Source organism: Equus caballus, chromosome 23 (assembly GCF_041296265.1).
Source record: "Equus caballus isolate H_3958 breed thoroughbred chromosome 23, TB-T2T, whole genome shotgun sequence".
In the NCBI taxonomy this organism is placed as follows: Eukaryota; Metazoa; Chordata; class Mammalia; order Perissodactyla; family Equidae; genus Equus; species Equus caballus.
The window spans coordinates 12269783-12294533 of record NC_091706.1 but is presented as its reverse complement, the minus strand read 5'-3'; the positions used below and the strand labels follow the sequence as shown (position 1 = coordinate 12294533).

Genomic DNA, 24751 nt, shown 5'->3' with positions numbered 1-24751 from the left:
ATTTGTTACTATTTGTTTTAGTTATTTTGTCATTCTAATGGGTATAAGGTGATATCTTAGTGTAGTTTTGATTTGCATTTCCCTGATGCACAGCGATGATGAACATCTTTTCATGGGCCTATTGGCCATCCGTATATCTTCTTTGGAGAAATGTCTGTTCATTTCTCCTGCCCATTTTTTTTTTTTAAAGATTTTATTTTTTCCTTTTTCTCCCCAAAGTCCCCCGGTACATAGTTGTGTATTCTTCATTGTGGGTTCTTCTAGTTGTGGCATGTGGGATGCTGCCTCAGCGTGGTCTGATGAGCAGTGCCATGTCCGTGCTCAGGATTCGAACTAACGAAACACTGGGCCGCCTGCATCGGAGCGCATGAACGTAACCACTCGGCCACGGGGCGAGCCCCTCTCCTGCCCATTTTATGATCTGGTTGTTTGATTTTTTGTTGTTGAGTTGTGTGAGTTCTTTATATATTATGGATATTAAGCCTTTCTTGGATGGATGACTTGCAAATATTTTTTCCCAGTTAGTGGGTTGTTTTTTGCTTTCAATCCTGTTTTCCTTAAAGAAGCTCTAGTCTGATAGAGTCCCATTTGTTTATTCTTTCTATTGTTTCCCTCATCTGAGAAGACATAGTGCCCAAAAAGATCCTTTAAATACTGATGTCAAAGAGTGTACTGCCTACATTTTCTTCTAGAAGCCTTATGGTTTCAGGTCTCAGCTTTAGGTCTTTTTACATTGACAAATCTAGGAGATCTGAAGACTTCCTCCACACACATTTCTCTCTCAATCCCTAGACTTGGGAAGTTCTCTTCTATTATTTCATTGAGCACACTTTCTGCTCCATTTTCCTTTTCCACGTCCTCAGGAATTCTGATTATTCTTAAGTTGCATTCTCTCATTGAGTCAGCTATTTCTCGGAGATTTTCTTCAGTTTTTTTAATTCTTAGTTCTCTTTCTTCCTCTGTCTGGAGCCATTCAGCCTGTCTATCTTTGATTATGCTAATTTTCTCCTCTATGGTGTCTACACGGGCATTCAGGGAATCCGTATTCTCTTTTATCTGAGCCATTGTATTTTTCATCTCTAGTATTTTTGATTGATTCTTCTTTACAGTTTCAATCTCTTTTGTAAAGTAACTCCAGAACTCGTTGACTTGTTTCTCTGTATTTCCCTTTACCTCATTGAGTATTTTGATGATAGCTATTTTGAACTCATCTTCACTTAGTTTACCTATTTGCAAGTCATCAGGATTTAATTCTGTGTTTTTATTGTTTTCCTTGTGGACTGGAGCTTTTACAAATTGCTGGATGGTAGAGGAGCGGTTTTTGTGCATGATACTATTATTTGGTTGCAGTTACAGTCTGTTGCCCTAGATGGGGGTCTAGAGCCACGCGTTCTGAGCCCTCCGCCTTCAGCTGCCATGGTGGTGTGCAGCTTGAGTTGGGTAGGAGGGGCATTTTCTCTTGCACGCAGACCTGGACTCCGATCAGCTCTCACTCTCTGGTTTCCTAGGGCCCTGGCTTGATGGGGTCCCCCCACGCAAAAGCCTTCCCCCATTAGAGGGTTTCTGCTGCACGGGAGGTGGGAGTCCTGGATGATCCCTGGACACGCAGCCCCTCCCTCACTCCTTCCCTCACGCGTGGCAGCAATCCCAGTCTCCAGGGGAGGGAGTAAAGTTCTCTCCTACCACGTTCCAGCTCCTCCGAGGGTGGCTCCAGCCTCTCCACCCCCCACTGCCTGGCTGCTGTGGGTTTACAATGATTTCTGTTATTAGGATTTTTTTTTTGGTTGGAAAACAGTTGCTCTTTTTGGTTGTAATTTGGAGGGGAGAAAGTCCCAGGTGAGCTCATGCTGCCATGTTGCTGATGTCACTCCACCTTTGAGATTTATGGGTTACTGATGAAAGAATTAATACACACATTCTATGAGTCTCAGGAGAAGAGAGAGAAAAAAGGGTAGAAAGTTTATTTAAAGAATTCGTGGCTAAAAACTTCTCAAATCTTGGGAGGGAAATGACATCCAGACTCGTGAAGCCCAAAGGACCCCGAATAAGATCAACCTAAAGAAGAGCACATTGAGACACACTATTATCAAACTATCAAAAGTCATGTACAAATAGAATTTTTGAAAGCAGCAAGTGAAAAGTGACTCATCACAAAGAAGGGAACCCCCATAAGACTACTAGCAGATTTCTCAGCAAGAACCTTGTAGGCTAAGAGAGAGTAGGACAATATATTCAAAACAGTCAAAGAAAAAACTTGCCAACCAAGAATACTATGCCTGGCAAAATTATCCTTTACAAACGAAGAAGAGATAAAGTCTTTTCCAGACAGACAAAAACCGAGGGAGTTTGTTACCACTAGATCTTCCTTACAAGAAATGCTTAATCAAGGGAGTTCTTCAAATCAAAATGAAAACACATTAAACAGCAACAAGAAAGTGTATGAAAGCATATATTTCACTAATAAAGGTAAATAGACAAACAGAATAATGTAATTCTGTAATGGTGGCATGTAAATTACTTTTAACCCCAAAAATCAAAATTAAAAGATAAAAATTTGTTAATAGATAGAAAATATAAAAAGAAGCAAACTTGGACTACAAGAACATAGAATGTGAGGGGAAGAGTAAAAGTGTAGAGTTCTTGTGTGCAACTGAGGTTACCAACTTAGATAGTTATAACTGTATGATTTTTTATGCAAGTGCCAAGTTAACTACAAACAATATATCTATAATAGATGCACAAAAGATAAAAAGAAAGAATCAAAGTAAATCATTATAAAAATAATTAAATAATAAAGGAAGACAGCAAGACAGGAAGAGAGGGACAAAACAACTGCAAAACAGACAAAAAACAATTAACAACATGGCAACAGTATGTCCTTACCTATCAATAATTACTTTAAATGTAAATAGATTAAACTCCCAAATCAAAAGGCACAGAGCAGCCAAATGGAAAAAAACAAAGATCCAGAGATATGCTGTTTACAAGAGACTTATTTTAAATTTAAAGACACACATACACTGAAACAGAAGGCATGGAAAAAGATATTCCACACAAATTGTAACCAAAAGAAAGCAGGGATGACTATACTTATACTCAACAAAACAGACATTAAATCAAAAACCGTCTCTAGAGACAAAGGTCATTATATAATGATAAAAGGCTCAATTCTATAGGAAGATATAACAATTATAAATATAAACACACCCAACATCAGAGTGTGTGTGTATATAAATATATAAATATTGACGTATCTGAAGGGAGAAACTGATAGCAACAAAAAGTAGGCAACTTCAATACTCCACTTAAAATAATGGATAGAAAATCCAGACATAAAATCAATAAGGAAACAGCTGACTTGAACAACACTATAGACCAAATGGATCTAACAGACATATATGGAACCTTCCATCAAATAGAAGAAAATACATTCTTCTCAAGCTCACACAGATCATTCTCTAGGACAGATCATATGTTAGGTCACAGAAAAAGTGTCAACAAATTTAAGAAGACTGAAATCATTCCAAGCATCTTTTCTAAGTTAGAAATCAACAACAGCAAGAAAACAGAAAAATTCACAAATATGTGAAAAATGAACAACACTCTTGGACAAACATTGGGTCAAAAAGGGAATTCAAATGTATCTTGAGACAAGTAAAACCAAAAATACAACATACTGAAACTTAGGAGATGCAGCAAAAACAGTACTAAGAGGGAAGTTTATAGTAATAAGGCCTACATTAAAAAAGAATATTAAATAAACAAACTAACTTTACATCTCAAGAACTAGAAAAGGAAGAACCAACTGAGCCCAAAATTAGCAGAAAGAAGGAAATAATAAAGATTAGAGCAGAAATAAATCAAATGGAGAAAAGAATAGAAAAATCAGCAAAACTAAAAGCTGGCTTTTTGAAAAAATAAAATGAACAAATTCTTAGGGTAGACTAAGAAAAAAGAGAGAAGATTCAAATAAAGTCAAAAACAAAAAAAGGAGATATTACAATAGATGCCTCAGAAATAAGAAGGATCATATGGGATTATTATGAACGACTATGCAAATTGGATAACCTAGAGGAAATGGATAAATTCCTAAAAATATACAACCTATCAAAACTGAATCAAGAAGAAATAGCAAACTTGAACAGACCTATAACAAATAAGGGGACTGAAACAGTAATCGAAAATCTGCAAAGAAAAGCCCAGCACCAGATGGCCTCATGGTAGAATTCTACCAAAGAATTAATACCAATCCTTCCTAAACTCTCCCCAAAAATGGAAGAGGGAACACTTCCAAACTCATTTTATGAGGTCGGCATTACCCTGATTCTAAAATCAGAGAAAGACATCAGAAGAAAACTACAGGCCAATATCCCAGATGAACATAGATTCAAAAGTTCTCAAAAAAACTAGCCAACTGAATTTAACAGTACATTTAAAAGGATCTTATACAGGCATTCCTCACTTTACTGTGCTTCGCACATACTGCCTTTTTTTTTTACAATACCCTCCACCAACAAAAAGATGATGACTCACAGAAGGCTCAGATGATGGTTAGCATTTTTTAGCAATAAAGCATTTTTTAAATTAAGGTATGTACTTTGTTTTTTTAGACATAAAGCTATCGCACACTTAATGGACTACAGCATAGTATAAACATAACTTTTATATGTACTGGGAAACCTAAAAATCTGTGTGACTTGCTTTATTGAGAAATTAGCTTTATTGTGGGAGTCTGGAACCAAATCCCCAATATCTCTGAGATATGCATATACGGTGAACAAGTGAATTTATCCCTGCCATACAAGGTGTTTAATTATATGAAAATCAATCTACGTGATACACCACACAGATAAATGAAAAGAAAAAAAACACAAGATTAGCTCAAAAGACAGAGAAAAACCATTTGACAAAGTTCAACATCCATTCATTATTAAAATTCTCAGCAAAATAAATACAGAAGGAAATTTCCTTAACACAATAAAGGCCATATATGAAAAGCCCACAGCTAACATCACAATCAATGGGGAAAAATTGAAAGAGTTCCCTCTAAGATGCACTATAAGGCAAGGATGCCCACTCTCACTACTTCTTTTCAACATAGTATTGAAGTTCTATCTGCGTCAATTAGACAAGAAAAAGAAATAAATGTGATCTAAATCTGAAAGGAAGTAGTAAAATTATCTCTGTTTGCAGAAGACATAATCCTATATGTAGAAAGCCCCAAAGACTCAACAAAAAAATTGTTAGAACTAATAAACAAATTTAGTAAAGTTGGAGGACACAAAGCCAACATAGAAAAATCAGTTGTTTCTACTACTAACAACAAACTATCTGAAAATGAAATTTAAAAACATTTAGAAATAAACAAAAAGGTGGAAGATTAGCACACACATATTATAAAAGAGTGATGAGAGAAATTAAAGAAGGGGCCGGCCCCATGGTCAAGTGGTTAAGTTTGCGTGCTCCACTTCGGCATCCCAGGGTTTCGGCGGTTCGGATCCAGGGTGTGGATGTGGCACCGCTTGTCAGGCCATGCTGAGGTGGTTTCCCACATGCCACAACTAGAAGGACCACAACTATAATATACAACTATGTACTGGGGGAATTTGGGGAGATAAAAGCAGAAAAAAAAAAAGATTGGCAACAGTTGTTAGCTCAGGTACCACTCTTTAAAAAAATACAAAAATAAAATTAAAAAAAAAGAAATTAAAGAAGACACAGATTAATGGAAAGACATCACGGATTGAAGAATTAATACTGTTAAAATGTCCATACTACCCAAAGTGATCTGCAGATTCAATGCAATTCCTATCAAAATCCCAATGGCATTCTTTGCAGAGATAGAAACAACTATCCTAATATTCATATGGAACAACAAAAGATCCTGGATAGCCAAAGCAATCTTGAGAAATAAGAACGATGCTGGAGGCATCACACTTCCTGACTTTAAAATGTATTACAATGCTATAGTATAACGAAACAGTATGGTACTGGCATAAAGACAGGCATATAGACCAATGGAACAGTACAGAAAGCCCAGAAATATATCCACAGATCTATGGTCAACTGGTCTTTGACAAGGGTGCCAAGAACATACAATGGGGAAAGGTCAGTCTCTTCAATAAATGGTGCTGAGAAAACTAGATATCCACATCAGAAGAATGAAATTGGATTTTTATCTCAAACTATATAAAAAAATCAACTCAAAATGGATTAAAGACTTAAATGTATTTAAGACCAAAATCATAAAACTCCTAGAGGAAAACATAGGGGAAAAAACTCCTTGACATCAGTTTTGGCAATGGTTTTTTGGATATGACACAAAAAGCAGAGGCAACAAAAGCAAAAACAGACGTGAGAGATTGTATCAAATGAAAAAATTTCTGGAGAGCAAAGGAAACAATCGGAGTGAAAAGGGAACCTGTGGAATGGGAGAAAATATTTGCAAATTATAATAATAATTATAAGGGGCAAAGATCTGAAATATATAAAGAAGTTGTACAACTCAATGGCAAAAAAGCAAATAACCAGATTAAAAAAATTGGGCAAGGGACCTGAGTTGACATTTCTCAAAGGAAGCCATAGACATAGCCAACAAGTATAAGAAAATGTGTTCAACATCACTGATCATCAGGGAAATGTAAATCAAAACCACAATGACACACCTGTTAGAGAAAGGTGATTACCAAAAATACAAAAGATAACAAGTGTTGGTAAGGAGTTGGAGAAAACAGAAACTTTGTACACTGTTAATGGGAATGTACACTGGTAGAACCAATGTCGAAAACAGTATGGCGGTTCCTCAAAAAACTATAAATAAAAGTACTCTATGATCCAGCAATCTCACTTCTAGGTATATATCAAAAGGAAATTAAATCAAAGAGAGATCCACACTGCCATGTTCACTGCAGCATTATTCATAATGGCCAAGATATAGAAACAATCTAAATATCTGTTGATGGATGAATGACTAAAGAAGATGTGCTATGTAAACTATACAATGGAATATTAACCAGACAAAAAAGGGAAGGAAAACCTGATGTTTGCCCCAACATAGATAAATCTTGAGGGCAGTATCCTACATGAAATAAGCCAGACACAGAAAGACAAATATTGTATGTTCTCAGTGGAATCTAAAACAGTCAAACTCATGGAAATGAGAGTAGAATCATGGCTTCCAGGGACTCAGAAGTTGGGAAATGGGGAGATGTTGGTCAAGAAGTACAAAGTTCAGTTATGCAAGATGAATAAGCTGTGGAGATCTAATACACAGCAATATGATATAGCTAACAATACACCATTGTATTCTTTTTTATTTTTATTTTTGTACTCGGGAAACATTGGTTTATAACATTATATACATTTCAGATGTACAACATAATATTTTGACTTCTATATAGACTACATTGCCCTCACCACCAAAAGTCTAATTTCCATCTGTCACCATACATTTCTCAAAGGAAGCCAAATGTCCCCCTTTACCCCTTTTGCTCCATCCCAGCCCATTTCTCCTCTGGTAACCACCAATCTGTGCTCTGTATCTATGTGTTTGTTATTGTTGTTTTATCAACCACATGAGTGAAATCATACTGTTTTTTATTCCTGAAATTTGCCAACAGGGCAGATCTTGTGTTCTCTCCACAGAGGAAAAAAAAGGTAACTACGTCAGGTGATGGATATGTTAATTAGCTTTGACTGTGGCAATTAATTCATAATGTATATATGTGTATCAAAACAAGTTGTACATCTTAAATGTATACAATTTTTAATTGTCATTATACATCAATAAATATGGGGAAAATGCATAAAAGTCATGAACAGATATATTACTGTCTAAGGATATATAGATGGTACATAAATACAAGAAAAGAGAAATATCACTATCCACTAAGCAAATACAAATTAAGACCATGATGAAATATCACTGTACTATTACAACCACTAATACATAGGAAGTAACTGGATTTCTCATACACTGCTGGCACAAAATGTTACAGCAATTTTGGAAAATACTTTGGCAGTTTCTTAAAAAAACAAAATATATACTTAACATACAACCCAAATCACACTCCTAGGCATTTATCCCAGAGAAATAATAATTTATGTTCACACAAAAACTTGAACATGGATGCTTACAGCAGCTTTATTTATAATAGCCCAAGATTAGAAACAACCAAAATGTCCTTCAGTAGACGAATGGCTGAACAAACTAGAATACATTCACACAGTGGAACACTATGTAGTAATAAAAGAAATAAACGATTGATACACACTACAACTTGGACTGATCTCAATCTCACATCAAACACGGAATGATTCCATTGATATAACACTCCTGAAATGGCAAAATTATAGAGATGAAGAGCAGATTAGTAGTGGGCAGAGATTAGCGGTGGCGTGGGAGAGGGAATGGTTGTGACTACAAAGCAGCAGCAGGAGAGAAACCTTTGTGGTGATACAATATTTCTGTATGGACCAGATGGCTTCCTTGGTGAATTCTACCAAACATTCAAAGAAGACTTAATACCTATCCTTCTCAAACTCTTCCAAAAATTGAAGAGGAGGGGAGGTTTCCTAACTCATTCTACGAAGCCAACATTATCCTGATACCAAAACCAGAAAAGGACAACACAAAAAAAGTAAAATTACAGGCCAATATCACTGATGAACATTGATGCAAAAATCTTCAACAAAATACTAGCAAATTGAATACAACAATACATTAAAAAGATCATATACCAAGATCAAGTGAGTTTTTTTTCCCCAGGGATGCAGAGGTGGTTCAACATCTGCAAATCAATCAATGTGATATATACCACATTAACAAAATGAAGCATAAAAATCACATGATCATCTCAATAGATGCAGAGAAAGCATTTGACAAGACACAGCATCCATTTATCAAAACTCTGAATAAAATGGGTATAGAAGGAAAGTATTTCCACATAATAAAGGCCATATATGACAAACCCACAGCTAATATCATTCTCAATGGAGAAAAACTGAAAGCCCTTCCTCCAAGAACAGGAACCAGACAAGGATGCCCACTTTCACCAACCTTATTTAACATAGTATTGGAAGTCTCAGACAGAGCAATCAGGCAAGAAAAAGAAACAAAAGGGATTCAAATTGGAAAGGAAGAAGTGAAACTGTCACTATTTGCAGATGACATGATTTTCTATATAGAAAACCCTAAAGAATCCACTAAAAACCTTTTAGAAATAATAAATGAATACAGTCAAGTCGCAGGATACAAAATCAACATACAAAAATCAGTTGCGTTTCTATATAGTAACAACAAAGTAGCAGAAACAGAAATTAAGAATATAACCCAATTTACAACCACAACAAAAATAATAAAATACCTAGGAATAAACTTAACCAAAGAGGTGAAAGATCTGTACACCAAAAATTATAAAACATTGTTGAAAGAAACTGAAAACACAAAGAAATGGAAAGATATTCCAATTCTCAGATTGGAAGAATTAACGTAGTTAAAACGTCGATACTTCCTAAACCAATCTATAGATTCGAGACAATTCCGATCAAAGTTTCAACAACTTTTTCACAGAAATACAGCAAGGAATTCTAAAATTTATATGCAACAACCACAGACCCCGAATAGCCAAAAGAACTCTGAGGAAAAAGAACAAACCTGGAGGTATCACACTCCCTGACTTCAAAATATACTACGAAGCTATAGTAACCAAAAGGGCATGGTACTGGCACAAAAACAGACACACAGATCAATGGAACAGAATTGAGAGCCCAGAAATAAACCCACACGTTTATGGACAGCTAATTTTCAACAATGGACCCAAGAACAATACAACAGAAAGGAAAGTCTCTTCAATAACTTTTTGGTGTTGGGAAAACTGGATAGCCACATGCAAAAGGATGAAAGCAGACCATTATCTTATACCACATACAAATATTAACTCAAAATGGATTAAAGACTTGAATGTAAGACCCGAAACCATGAAAATTCTAGAAGAAAACATAGGCAGTACGCTCTTCGACACTGATCTTAGCAGCATATTTTCAAGTACCATGTCTGACCGGGCAAGTCAAAGAACAGAAAAAATAGACAAATGGGACTACATCAAACTAAAAAGCTTCTGCACAGCAAAGGAAACAATCAACAAAATGAAAAGACAACCTAACAATTGGGAGAAGACATTTGCAAACCATACATCTGATAAGGGGTTAACATCCAAAATATATAAAGAACTCATACATCTCAACAACAAAACTAACAACCCAAATGAAAAATGGGCAAAAGATCTGAAGAGACGCTTCTCCAAAGAAGATATACAGATGTTCAACAGGCACAGGAAGAGAAACAGGCATATCACTAACTATCAGGGGAATGCAAATCAAAATTACAATGAGATATCACCTCACTCCCACTGTAATGGCTATAATTAACAAGACAGGAAACAACAAGTGTTGGAGAGGATGTGGAGAGAAGGGAACCCCCATACACTGCTGGTGGGACTGCAAATTGGTGCAGCCACTATGAAAAACAGCATGGAGACTCCTCAAAAAATGAAAAATAGATCCACCAGATGATCCACCTATTACACTGCTGGGTATTTATCCAAAGAACATGAAAACGTGAATGCATAAAGTTACATGCACCCCTATGTTCATCACAGCATTATTCACAATAGCCCAGACTTGGAAGCAACCTAGGTGCCCATCAAGGGATGAATGGATAAAGAAGATGTGGTCTATACACGCAATGGAATACTACTCAGCCATACGAAACCATGACATCTGGCCATTTGTGACACCATGGATGGACCTTGAGGACATTATGCTAAGTGAAGTAAGTCAGAGAGAGAAAGTCAAACACCGTTGATCCCACTCATGAGTGATCCCACTTATGATTCCACTCATAAGTAGAAGATAAAAACATCGAAAAACACACACATAGAAACAGAGGTTGGATTAGTGGTTATCAGAGGGGAAGGGGGGAGGGTGGAGGGCAAAAGGGATGATTAGGCACATGTGTGTGGTGATGGATTATAATTAGACTTTGGGTGGTGAACATGTTGTAATGTACAGAGAAATCGAAATATATAACGATGTACACCTGAAATTTATATAATGTTATAAATCAGTTACCGCAATAAAAAAGAATAAAAATCAAAAAATAAAGTTCTGTATCTTGATTGTGGTGGTGATTACACAAATTTCCATATGTGATAAAATGGCACAGAAATACTCACACGTATTGTACCAGTATCTGTTTACTAGTGTTGAGACTATATTATGGTTATGTAAGACATAACCATTGAAGGAAACTTGTGAAGAATACAACTGTGCTAACTCCTGTAAATCTATAATTATGTCATAAAAAGTTTTTTTAAAAGTATATGTAAAAACCAGAGGCAATCTGAAAACATTTTCTTCTTAAAAAGGAGGAGAAATGTTTGCAAAACATATTTGCTAAAGGTCTAAACTTCTTCAATTCAAAAATAAGACCAAAAAAACAAAAAACGCAACTAAACAAAAAATGGGCTAAATATCTGAGCATACGCTTCATTAAAGGAGATTATGAATGGTTAAAAAACATAAAAAGAGGTTCAACAGTATTAGTCATCAGAGAAATGCAAATTAAAACTCAGTAAGATACAACTAGACACCAATTAGAATGGTTAAAAATAGACTTGCCAAACCAAATATTGGTAACCGGAGAGCAATGAGAATTCTCAGACATTGCTTATGGGCATGAAAAACAGTAGAGCCAGCTTGGACACATTTGGCAGCTTCTTATGCCGTTACACATAAACTTACCAGAAGACCCAGCAAGCTCACTCCCAGGTACTTATACAAGAGAAATGAAACTACGTCGACATAAAGACTTGTATGTGAATGTTCATAGTGGCTTTACTCATAATCTCCCCAAAGTGGAAAAAAACCCATGTGTCCATCAACTGAAAGGATAGCAAACTGGTTTATGCACAGAAAGGAACACTACTCAGGACAGAAAGAATAAACTAGTAATACACATATATCACGAGTCTCAAAAGCATTCCACTAAGTGAAACAAGCCAGACAAAAGACAGTCTATACTTTATGATTCCATTTATATGAAAGTTGAGAAAAGGCAAAACTACTGCAATAGAGGGCAGACCAGTGACTGCTCTGAGGGGTCTGAGAGGTAGGGGTGGAGGGAGGGGACTCACTGCAAAGGGGGACAAGGATCTTTTGGGGATGATGGAAACATTCCAAATCATGATTTTGATGATGGTCATCTATTGTATTATTTTTCAATACTCACTCACTTGTACACTGAAAAGTGCTGCGTTTTGTTTTCTGTTAAGTATACCTCAACAAAAGTGATTAACAGTTAAAAAAGAAAAAAGGAAAAACAGAATTTGCAGTCTAAATGGAGTCACATGGTAAGGTCTGCTCACCCACGGAGACCAGGTGGCTGTAGTTCTCCAGCATCACATCTCTGTACAGGGTCCTCTGTGTGGAGTCCATCTGCCGCCACTCCTCCTGGGTGAACTCCACAGTCACGTCCTTGAATGACACTGATACCTGCAACAGCACATTTCTAATCAATGTCCAGAGTCAGGGACATGGACTACTTTTGGAAACTGAGTCTTACTGTTTACTGTTCAAAGTCTAAAACAAAGTATTATAAAGGATGACTATCACAGCCCTAATCCTGTTTTATACTTTGAGGATATGTACACAACTAGTAAAAAATATTATTCTCATGCTCTGATTTACTTATATTTATTTTTAATTTGTACACATATATTGTCACTTAATATAATGAGAAAGCTTAGTGTCTTATTTTTTGAGGTAAAGTTATTACAAATAGGATTCCTGTATACATTTCCCATACACCATGGATTATGTTGAGCACTCTGCAGAGCATACACCCCAGCATGGAGATCTCTGCTGTGGCAACAGCGAATCAATGAGATACATGTAAGACCAGGGAGGTATTACATACCACCAGATTTATATTTCAGGAGCAATGCTCTAGAACAGGGTTTCTTCAACATGGCACTACCAACACTGTGGACCATATAATGTTATTTTTGTGGAAGACTGTCCTGTGTACTTTAGGATGTTTATCCCTGTCTCCTATTGATTAGATTTCAGTACCATCCCCAGCTGTGACAATCAAAAATATCTCCCAACACTGCCAAATGTCTCCTGGGGAGCAAAACTGACCCGTTAGGATTATTTATATTGCTCTATGTGAATAGTGAACAATGTCTTAAGCAGCAAAACAAAAGATCTAATTTAAGAGATAATCTATATTAAGGCAAAGTTACAAAGATAAAGGATAAGAAACTAATCCTTATAGGAAACAAATCTGCTTCCTGAAACAAAATTTTCTTGTGCAGCTACACACAGAGTTGCACAGGCAACTGGGTAGATGCTACATAGAGACTGGAAGAATAAATAAGAGGCAGAGGTTGGGTCATAGTGAAGCAAATGTTTTTCATTTGCTCTCAAAATGGCTGTGGAATGTACAGATAGAATTATTTATTTTGCTGTTTTTGCATGATTTTGGAACAGAGAGGGAAGTCTAAAATGAAAATAAGGATTTAGAAGACATTAGTCATTAAGATGGTAATTGAAGTCACCAGACAAAAAGGGCTGGTTCAGAAAGGACACAGAAACTGAGGAGAGAAAAGGACCAAGTACAGAATTCACGGAGATAGCAAAATTTAACAGGCAATTAAAAAAAGAATAGGCCACAGAATCTCTAAATGTTGGAAAGAGAAATCAGAAATATTAGATTACTGGAAATTAAGAGAAGAGAGAATTAGAAGCATAAATGATTCCCCTAGTTCAAGGGAATAGATGGAGCACACACATTTACATCCCCTGCCTCCAAAACCACACTCGGATAAAATACAAACTTACTATGAAAGTATGACAGAAAAGGATTACAGAGAAACGTTGCAGCAGAAGGCCCGAAAATTTGAACAAACTCTGGAAGACAGAGGGTAAGGTCGTATTGAATAAGAAAGCCAGGACAATTTAGCCCACAATCTAATGCAAACAGAGAAGTGGGCAGAGGAGCAGGGCACTGATGAGAGCCAGAACGACATCCAAGCTTCAAGCGAACAAGAGCCGGAATAAAGTGTGTGGTGAGAACGGTTAACAGAGTAAACTTCCTATCTGAATACAGGTGACGTCATTCAAATGAGTGAGGAAAGGCTGGACACTAATATCACAGGGATAGCTGGAGGCCACCTGGGAAAAGACAGATCTCTTTCTCACACCAGAGAGCAGGATAAAATGAAATGCAAGAAATAACATCACATTCTAGAAGACTACACAGAACAATGATTTTACAACACTAGAGTGGGAAATGTCCAACTCTGACTGAAAATCCAGGAATCAGAAAAAAACTGCTAAATTTGACAAAAATCAAATGCCTTTATGGCAAAAAAAAATCCTGAGCAAGGTAACAATACAAAAAACAGTAGGAAAATTGTGCAATTAATATCATAGAAAAAGGGCTGTAAGGGTATACTGGATACAGTCATTAAAATCAGCACATCAATAGAACAGGTAAGGGATAAACAGCTCAAGAACAAAGAAATACCATGAACTACAAACAAAAAACAATGTTCTGCCTCACTCATGAGAAGAATAAAGTGTATAGAATTAAACTGAGATCAGTTCTAATTCACACTGGTAAAAACCCAAAGTCTGATGCACACTCTACTTGCAAGGTTGTGGGGAGGAAACAAGCGGTTTCAGACTGTTGGCTCTACCCTCAATTACACCCACAACCTGACCACTTCAAAGTAACTAACACCTGTGATCACCATTTCTTGCTAGGATTACAGAAATGGCCTCCAACACTGTATCTGCTTCCACCACTGCCCCACTAGAGTCTATCTTCAAACAGCAGACAGTGTTATTCTTTTAAACTCTAAGTCAAAACTATCCTTTTGACTCAGAAGGATAAAAACCCAAACCCTCAAAACCCTCCATATCACCTAACTAAATGGAGAGAGATATTTTTCATGAACTGGAAGACTCATTATGATCAAGATGTTAATTCTCCCCCAAATGATCTATGCTACAAATTCTATAGAATCCTGCAATAGAAATCAAAATCTCAGCAGGCTTTTTTGAGATAGACAAGCTGACTTTTAAAACTTTCTATAAAGATGCAAAGGACCTAGAATATCCAAAACAATTTTAAAAACAGAACAAAGGCAGAAGGCTCACATTACCTGATTTCAAGACTTCCTCTACACAGACACGCATCGAGACAGCATGGTATTAACAAGAGGACTAACACAGATCATCAGAAGTGAAGAGAGTCCGAGACAGACCATACATACACTGCCGGTTGACTTCCCACAGAGGTGTCAAGGTAATTCAATGGAGAAAGGATAGTCTTGTCAGCAAAAGGTGCTGACAGGGGGCTATGCAGAGCTAGAGAGCACAATATGGCAAGGGCACGTTCCTCTACTCCCGATGTTTAGAGTCCACTGCCAGAGTGTAATATGAAGACCCTCAGACTCAAAAATTCTAGGTTTCAGATTGTGCCAACTAGAACATATTCTGTCCTTTTCTGATTAGCAGCTTTATACTAAAATAAAATTTAAAAGCTGAACAAAAAGGGCAATTATTAATTCTAATTGAAAATTCTAAGAAAATACTATCAATAAGCTTATGAAAATACATTTAAAAACTTAAAAATACGAAAAATTTTCTTTGAAAATGTAATGACAAAAGTTATACTAACAAAAAATACAAATTCAGTATAGGCTTATGACTAATAAATTAATTCAATAATCAAAATCTTCAAGCAAAAGTCTTCGTAAGGCCAAAATTTATATGTAATACAATTTTCTGACCTAAATTATTAGAAAAGAAAAGGAGCAGGAAAGTGCCCCATTTCCTTTTATGAGACTATGACCTCGATATCATGATTAGACAGGGAAACAAGAAATTATAGTCTAATCCAACCTGTGGATACAGAAATAAAAATCCTAAATATAGTATTAGCAAAAAGCCCTAGGAAAATATGTAAGAAGCAACTAACCACACAGCAACTAGGGTCTGTACAGGAATTCAAGTTCATATTAGAAAATCCATTGTACTGTTTACAGTATCTACAGATGGAAGGAAATAAGCTATAGCTTTATTCCAATAGATACACAAAGGGAATCAATATAATGCATTGCACAGTCATGACTAACATGATCTCAGCAAACTGGTACCTGGAGGGAACCTACTTACCCTGACAAGGTCACCTACAAAAGCTGACAGCAAACATAGTTAACAGTCATGCAGGGTATATTTTCCCTCAAGATTGACTTGATCTATTTCTATTTGTCCTTTTTCCATTTCATGCATGGATCCTTCTAAACCTATAAATCCCTTACAATACAAAGTAGGGAATGAAGAAAGCGCTCACCTGAGGGATGTTCATTTTCTGTTGCTCCTGGGCGAGTGTAGAGAACTGTGGCTCAGCTGAGGGGACAGAAAGAAGACAGGGGTCCTGAGATTTGACCTGCCACAGCTCCTAGAGTCACCTCCCCACATCTCAGCACCCCAGCTGGGGATCATCCTCCCCCAGACACAGGGCCCTCTGGGCCTTGAAAAGGCACGAGGAGGATCATGGACAGGCGGCACCACCTGTCTTTGTGTGACTCTGCAATGACCATCTGCAGTTTTTTACTGAGTGAACATAAACTTTTCTTGATTGATTTAATAGTAACGCATGTGTCCTTCTGACTAACACAAGGAAATAAAAACAAAAGATGAGTTGAATTAAACTACACCAAAGGATAAGACATTACTCTTTCATTAAATACTCACTGTGCATCATTTATCTATTTTTCTCAGTAATATTATTTACCCCCTGGTAGAGACAATCCACGGGAAGCCTAGTAAAAGAGATGGGATGCTTGAAGGCAGGAACTTTTGTTCGTTTCAGCTGGGATGTATTCCTCAGAAGGCCCCTTTGATAAGATGCTTTTGGTGACTTATCTGAGAGGAAACTGCAGTTTTCCTTCTGACTCTGTCATAAACCGGGTTTCCCTGGACAAGTCACTGAAACTTTCAGGCCCAATGTCTTTAAAGTTTTCAAGAGAGCTGCAAGTAGACGACTTTGGAAAATCCTTCAAGAATCATTATTCTGGGATCCTGCGAGGTCAGGATGATGTCACTAATGTCACATGTGGTGGCAGACACGTCTGACAGCAGCACAGCCTCTGTAAAGAGCGGGGGCCATTTAAGGGGACCAGAGCCAGAACCTCCTCCCTCTGCTTGGTTGTCCCTGTCCCCCGGACCTCGCCCTCACAAGCTCCCCAACAAAGCAGCCTTTCCTGAGCAGCCTGCCCCTGGGCCACCCCAGCTCACCTGCTCTACTCAGGGATAAACAAACCTCCCACTGTCACACAGTGTGGTGGCTCCTGAAGGTGGCATCATCATCAAGTCTGGCTCATTCTGGGCAAGGGGATCAGAACGGCTCCTGACCGTGCAAATCTAGGACCTGCTCTTTCTGGGCTCTTCTGTTTCTGCTCTGAAGCTCTGGAGAGAGGTCGAAGGTCAGAGGGGTGCTCTCCTCCAGGTAAGACTCCTGCACAGAGGCCCCTGCTTCCTGCCTCACAAGGGTTGCTTTGTTCAAGGAAACTGGGAAGTGGATCTGGGAAACAAATTCATTTTAGGGGCCAAAGCCTGACTCTTGAAATTCACTACAATATCAGACTTGAAGGACATCCCGTCAGTGCAGAAGGGGCCAGGCCCCTCTGTCTGACCCAAGGGACCTGAAGAGACACTAGAAACCCCAGGGTACATGTGACACATGTTGGGATTCCATCCACATCCCTTCCCTTACATCCCTGGGGATGTGGGGACAGGCCATGTTCCTAAGAGCTGGGAAGGCCGCAGTGCCAGTCTTGGGCAGGTGTGACATCAGACAAAGCCTGAGACTGAAGGGAAGCCACCTGCCCTTGAACCCAAATCCTGCGCTGCGACCTCCTGACCGAGCACATCGGGCCACCGACCTGAGCCTCGGCTGCTGGGGAAGCAGTCGTGAGGGCACATCAGGCCATCCAGCGACACCAACAAACTGACTTCCAACTATGGCAGCAGCTGTCCCTTACCCAGGGCTTCCTACCCGGCCCTCGTCTAAATACTGTACAACGATGACTGGGACCTCAAAACGACGCCGTGAGACGGCGCTATCAATCTCACGTCCACACCACATGAGCACGCTGACCCAGGCCCTTCTGTCGCCCCTGCTCACAGGTGACAGAGCCGGGACTGACCGGGCCTTTCCGGCTCCGGAGCTCGGCTGCCCCGCAGACTCGGGCCCCGTCCGCGTTTTAACCGGCCTCCCGCCGCCGACGTGGGCTTCTCTCGGGTCGGGCTGCAGGAGGGCCGGGCACACGGCCCCCGCTCCCGACGGGCTGCGCCGCACCTGCGCCCCGGGAGCCCGAGGTCCCCCACCGGCCGCCCCGCCGAGGACCCGCCCGGGCGCATTCATGGCGCTGGGGGCGACGGGGGCCCGAGACCTCCCGCCCCCAGCGCTGCCCCTCACTCTCAACCCGGGCGCGCCCTCTACTCTCTGAGGAGATTCTGAGGTACCTAACGCCTCCCGAGAAGTCCGGAGAAGAAGAGCAAGGAGGCGGGGCTACGGCTGCACATGCGCAGAGGGAGCCCGGAATCCCCTTCCCAGAGTGCCGCGCGGGGAGCCAGAAGGAGGCAAGACTACATTTCCCATAGACCCCGGCGGTCACTGTTGGGGTCACTCTTTCGGCGCCTCCGCTTTTCAGGAGACTGGGGAATGATCTCTCCGAGCCCGAAGAGTTTGAGGATCAAACGTGACTTCCGCCGCCAAATGCAAAAGGTGGTCCTCTATTGGCTCCTGATTGAAATAGCGTTTTTTCCGTAAGTCGTGTAGAGACAATTTGGGGAACTTGAATATGGATTGGTTATTGAAAATATTAAAATAACTCTTAATTAGATGAAGTGTGAAAAAATTTTGGAGTTATATAGGAAAATTTATTTTGTAAAAAAAAAAGAAGGCGTGACGACTGAAGTATTTGGGATTGAAATTGTATAGGTGTAAAATTATGATTTCATAATTTTTCAACCAGTGGACCCCCACCCTTTACAGCCACTGGCCTGGTCCCAGCGCCCCTGGAGCCCAGTGTGGAGGTTCTACTGGGCGTAGAGACAGGGGCTCCCGGTGTAGATGTGTATAGGAAAGCTGTTGGTTTTCATACGTTAACATTGTTTCTTGCTGAAATCTCTTACTGTTTCAACAAATTTTTATGTTAATTATCTGGGATTTCTGTGCACAAAATGACAAATTTGCTTGCTTTTTTCTGACATTTATAATCCTTTGTCATTCTTTCATGAATTACAAATAAAAGCACAAAAATGCTGGTCAAACTATATTAAATCAATCATAATAGACTTTAACGTAAAAATTACTAATGGAGAGAAAGTAGTCACTACATATGTTCATTTAATCAACATTTATTGAGAACCCGCTTGCAATAGACATTATTCTAGATGCTGGGATAGCAAGCATCAAATCAAATAAAAGAGATTAAATTCCCTACCCTCATGGAGTTTAGAATCCATGGGGACCTATTAGTCAGGGTCCCCTGAAGAAACAGGTGTCACTTGTCAAGGAACAATGAGACACTTGAGGAGAGTCTACTAACATGTCTCTAAAAACATGGGTAGGGTGGGTGAAGCATCGTGTAACTAGTGACAGTAGGGAATCATTATCACCACCAGGCCTATAATGAAGGTAGGTAACATTACCAGACCTTGGCAGAAAAGGCCACACTTGGGAGAGCTGTGTGGCCTTAGGAAGAGAAACATTGTAATGGCCATTACATGGCTCAGCACAGAGTGCCAAAAGAATAAATACCCAACCTCATTTATTCTCTTCCCTCTAATGTCTCTTGTCTTTAAGCATTTGTAAACCCCATTCAATACCTGTACCTAGAATTCCATCCACATATGTCTCCTGCAGACCTTTTTGTCACCAATTTTCCAGTCTTATTCTTGTCTGTTCCCCTACTACCAGTCAACTCATTGAGCTATTGGACATGAATCAATATAAATCTAAACTCAGGACGTGTCTCCTCTTCACAAGGGGAGCAACTAAATATATCTCCTTAAACTCTGCCCCTTTGGAAGATTTCTTTTTACCACACGTTTCAGAACCACCTGTAAGTGAGACTGTAATCGCAGCAGCCATAACTTCCAATGATGCCGCCAAACATAGTAGACTCAGGTTGAAGGAGATTCAACTGGTATATGCCACAAGTCTCCCTTGGGGACTTTTGAGGGTTGATTAATTATATATACTTGTGACTAAATTATGAAGAATTTTGTCAAAGGGACCTAGCCTCCTCTTCAGCTGAAGCCTCTTGTCTATAAAGTAGGATATATAAAGGACAGGGAAAGAAGATATGAATCCCTGTTATTGTGACTTGTGTTAGTTCTCTGCCAGGAGACCTAGAATTTCATAGATAGATAGATAGATGTCTCAAGAAGCATCTTAGTAGGGTGCCCATTTATTAAAACTTCATGATCAAAGAGACACCACCACAGATCCCTTCAGGTCACCACAAAAAATGTCTATACCTCAGAAATACTCTGAGAATTTAGAAAACTATTTTTCAGGATCCCATTAGAGAAATAACATATTTCATTGGTATGAAATGCGCCATGGGCTGCTCCTAAGTTCATGGAGTATAATCATACTAATAAATTTGGCCCTATCCAAAACATAGTAGTTCATTCTTCCTGGTCTAATTTCCTAAGGATGCTACCTAGTTTCTACTTGTACTATTGAGCAAAATCTTAAGTTCCTTTTGTATTTTGTTTTTATATTTCTGGATTAGACTTTGCTTGTCCTCTGAGCATAGTTGTTTTTTTATTAACATTATGGGCCTGGAGTCAGTAAGGCAGGTTGTACAGGCAGGCCCTGAAGAGAGTGTGCATCCTCTTTCAGGGGTGAGTTATACTGGGATCACCCCTCAGGATTTGGAGAGAGAGAAAAGTGAGAGAGTCACTGTCAGAAGTCAGTTAATCTTCACTTCTTTTTCTCAGTTCAGCACAAGCAGTGACTTTTAGTAAACCTTGAGGGCCTTAAAATTGCAGAGAGTGTGCCAGGTACAATGAACCTGAATTGCCTAGTAAACTTCACAGGCTCAATTTGCCAGGCAAGGTGTACAGAGCAGAGAGTATCTGTTCTGAGCAACAGCAACCAGTTGTGGTGTTTGACCATATCCTTCTCCTCTGATAATAACTTTGGGCTTCCTGGATGCTTGGTAAACCAACCTAAGTGAAGGAATACAATTTCTTCACCTTGATCTTGACCTCACACTGAATCCATCCTAGCAGGGATTAGGAGAGAAGATGTATTTACCTGGCATCCATCCTTATATGGATTCTGATAATTTTATAAAAGATTCAGGAGCATAATTGCCCACTTGAAGATATTCTTGTATTTAAGTCTTACCTGGAAGAGTACTTGAGGTAATCTCCATCTACTGAGAGCCAAATATATTGGATCACTTTTTAAACTGTCCAGACACCTCCATCTGGGAACTGTCCTTCTTGATTTCTACCATTATAGATTAGTTTTGTCCTTTCTGGAGTTTCATGCAAAAGGAGTCATACAGTGTGTACTCTTTTGTGTGGCTTTATTTTTTCCCACTCAGGATAATGATTTTGAGATTCATCCTATAGTTGAGTACCAGCAGTGCCGGAACAGCCTCAAACGGGGAGAAACAACTGCTTATGAGATCAAGAGGGACTCATTGCGCCTGATGAGTTCAGGCTGTAAATGAATCCGAAGACATGTACTCATTCCAATTTCCAGGTTCCCAGACTTTCCCAGTGAATGTCCCAAATTTTGTCTAATATACCTCCTCAAATTGTGGATCCAATAGTTATTGGAATTTTTGGAAGAAATAGTGGCCCCAAACTTCCAAAATTTTATGAAAAATATTAATTTACACATCCAAGAAGCTTAATGAGTCCTAAGTAGGATAAGCACAAAGAGATTTATACCTAGACACATCATGGTCCAAATGTTGAAAGCCACACACAAAGGGGAAATCTTAAAAGAAGCAATAGAAAAACAATATGTACGGGAAAGCATCAATACAAATAATATCTAATGATAATAATATCATCAGAGAAAGTGAACCATAGAAGACAGTGGAATGACATATTCAAAATACTGAAAGAAAAAACTGCTAATGAAAAACTTTTATGCAGAAAAACTATCCACCAATTATAAAGGTAAAATAAAGAATTCCTAAATTTAAAAAGACTGGGAGAGTTCCTTGATGTCATAACAAATTTGTGAGAACTACTAAAGGAAATTCTTTGGGCTAGAAGAAAATGACACCAGACAGTAGGTCAAATCAACTGGAAGAAATGAAGAGAGCCAGAAGTAATAAATATCTGGGTTAAAAATAAAAGAATCTATAAATATATTTTTTTCATGTCTTCTGTTAAATTCTTTAAAAGACAGGAGATTGTTTAAAGAAATAATTATAACACTATTATTGGTTTCATAAGGTATGGATGCAATATAAATAAAAATAATAGCACAAGAGGGAAAGGATTAGAGTTATATTGGAGAAAATATTCTATATTTCATGAAAATTAAGTTCATATTAACTTGAAATAGACTGAAATAAGTTAAGATTCATATTGGAATCCCTAGAGCAGACATTAGGAAAATAGCTCAAAAATATAGTAAAAATAATCAATAGAGGAATTAAAACGATATACTGAAAGATTTATTTAACACAAAAGAAGTTAGTGAAGGAAGAACAGAGGAACAAAGAAGACTGAAGACATAGAAAACAAATAGCAAAATGGCAGATGTAACTCTGACCCTATCAATAACTGCATTGTGCAGATGGTCTAAACAATCCAATTAGAAGATAGAGATTGGCAAAATGTATAATAAAGCAAGACCCAACTATATGCAATCTAAAAAGACACACGCTAGATTCAAAGACACATAGATTGAAAGTAGGAGGATGGAAAAGATACATCATGCAAATAGTAACACAAAGACTGCTGGAGGGGTTGTATTGATACTTGAGAATGTAGATTTTAAAACAAGAAATATTGCTGGAGGCAAAGAGGGACATACCAAATGATAAAATGTCAATACATCAGAAAGATAAAAATTATAAATGCATACAAACATAATAACAGAGCTTCAAAATACATGAAGCAAAATCTGACAGAAATGAAAGGACAAATAGACAACTCAACAATAACAGTTGGAAATTTTAATTCCCTACTGTCCAGAATTGACAGAAAAAAGGAAAGAAAATCAGCAAGGTTATAGAAGACTTGAACAACGCAATCAACTTAAGTGACGTATATAGAACACTCCACTCGATGACTACAAAATACACATTCTTTTCAATAGCACATGGAGCATTCTCCATGATAGACAATGTACTCAGCCACAAAATAAATATCAATAAAAATAACAAGACTGTAGTAACATAAAATACATCCTCTAACCACAATGGAATATACCTGAGACATCCACAAATATTTGGAAATTGAATGACAGACATCTGAATAACACGAGTCAGAGTAAATTGGGAGGAAAATTAGAAAGTACTTTGAAATGAATGAAAATTTAAAAAATAGTATATCAGAATTTATGGGATATGCCTAAAGCAGTGTTTAGAAAGAAATTTATAGTATTAAACACCTATAGCGGAAAAGAAGTGTTGAATCAATAACCTGAGTTTCTACCCAAAGAAACTAACAAAAGAAGAAACCAAACTGAAAACAGAAAGGAAATACTACAGGTTAGAACAGATCTCAATTAAATACAAAGCACAAAAATCAATAAAACTAGAAATTGACTCTTTAAAAGATCAACAAAATTGACAATCCTTTAGCTAGTATCCCCAAGAAAGAGAGAAGATAGAGATTACCAAAATAAAAAAGGACCATCCATACAGAGATTAAAGGATTATAAGAGAATGTTATGAACAACTTTAGGCCACAAATAATCCAAGTTGTAAAATATAGACAAATTCTTAGATCCAAATTTCCAAAACTGACTCAAAAAGGAACAGAAAATCTCAACAGACCTATAGTGAATATGAAAATTAAATTAGTAATTAAAACTCAGTTAAGAAAAGCCCAGATTCAGATGACTCAACTGGTGAATTCCATTGACTATTACAGGAAGAAATAACCCCAATCCCTCACCATCTATTTCAGAAAACATACCAGGAGAGAACATGTCTCACATCATTCTGTTAGGCCAGCATTACCTTGATATCAATGGCAAATGAAGACATCACATGCAAAGAAAAGACCAACATCCTTCATGGATATAGATGAAAAAACCCTTAACAGTATAAGAAGTGATGTCACCAAGATGGGGGAGTAGGAGACCTTAGCCTCCCTCCCTGCACAAAGGTCAACAATTAGACTGCTATCTACGGATAAAAAGAGCTCTGGGAGAGCTCTAAATTGCACTTAAGGAACTTGAGCAACACAGCAGAACAAGAAACTTAAGAATAGTCACACAAAAGGGAAGAAAGAACAGCTTCATGTTGCCTGTGTCACCCCATCCTCCAAGCTGGCATTGCTCAGCACCAGGAGGGAACTCCCCAGCTAGAAAGAGAAAGGGAAAGGGACAGTGGAGTGAGCAACCAGCTTCCCAGCCTTTCAGGGTATACTGAATCATCCACTTTGATTTCACTCCACC

The 24751-nt window shown here is 38.3% G+C and overlaps 1 protein-coding gene and 1 long non-coding RNA gene across 7 annotated transcripts in view; one reads left to right on the top strand and one right to left on the bottom strand.

Moving 5' to 3' along the window:
- Positions 1-18701, bottom strand: part of ZNF782 (zinc finger protein 782) — a 52908-nt gene extending 34207 nt beyond the window's left edge. The window contains exons 1-5 of one of the 6 annotated variants that reach the window (XM_070249010.1): positions 18601-18660; positions 17396-17541; positions 16868-17222; positions 16424-16479; positions 12426-12552 (exon numbers count right to left, since the gene is read on the bottom strand). In XM_070249010.1, the coding sequence (XP_070105111.1) occupies positions 12426-12552; positions 16424-16438 (142 nt within the window). In that variant the 5' untranslated portion in view covers positions 16439-16479; positions 16868-17222; positions 17396-17541; positions 18601-18660. Of the gene's footprint in view, positions 1-12425; positions 12553-16423; positions 16480-16827; positions 17223-17395; positions 17542-18281 lie in introns of all 6 variants that reach the window. The other 5 variants (XM_070249008.1, XM_070249009.1, XM_023627065.2 and 2 more) reach the window with 5 other exon arrangements.
- The window catches only part of LOC102149159 (uncharacterized), a 30589-nt gene continuing 24527 nt past the window's right edge, over positions 18690-24751 (top strand). Inside the window, exon 1 of the long non-coding RNA XR_289316.4 lies at positions 18690-18903. This is a non-coding gene — a long non-coding RNA (uncharacterized lncRNA). The remainder of the gene's footprint in view (positions 18904-24751) is intronic.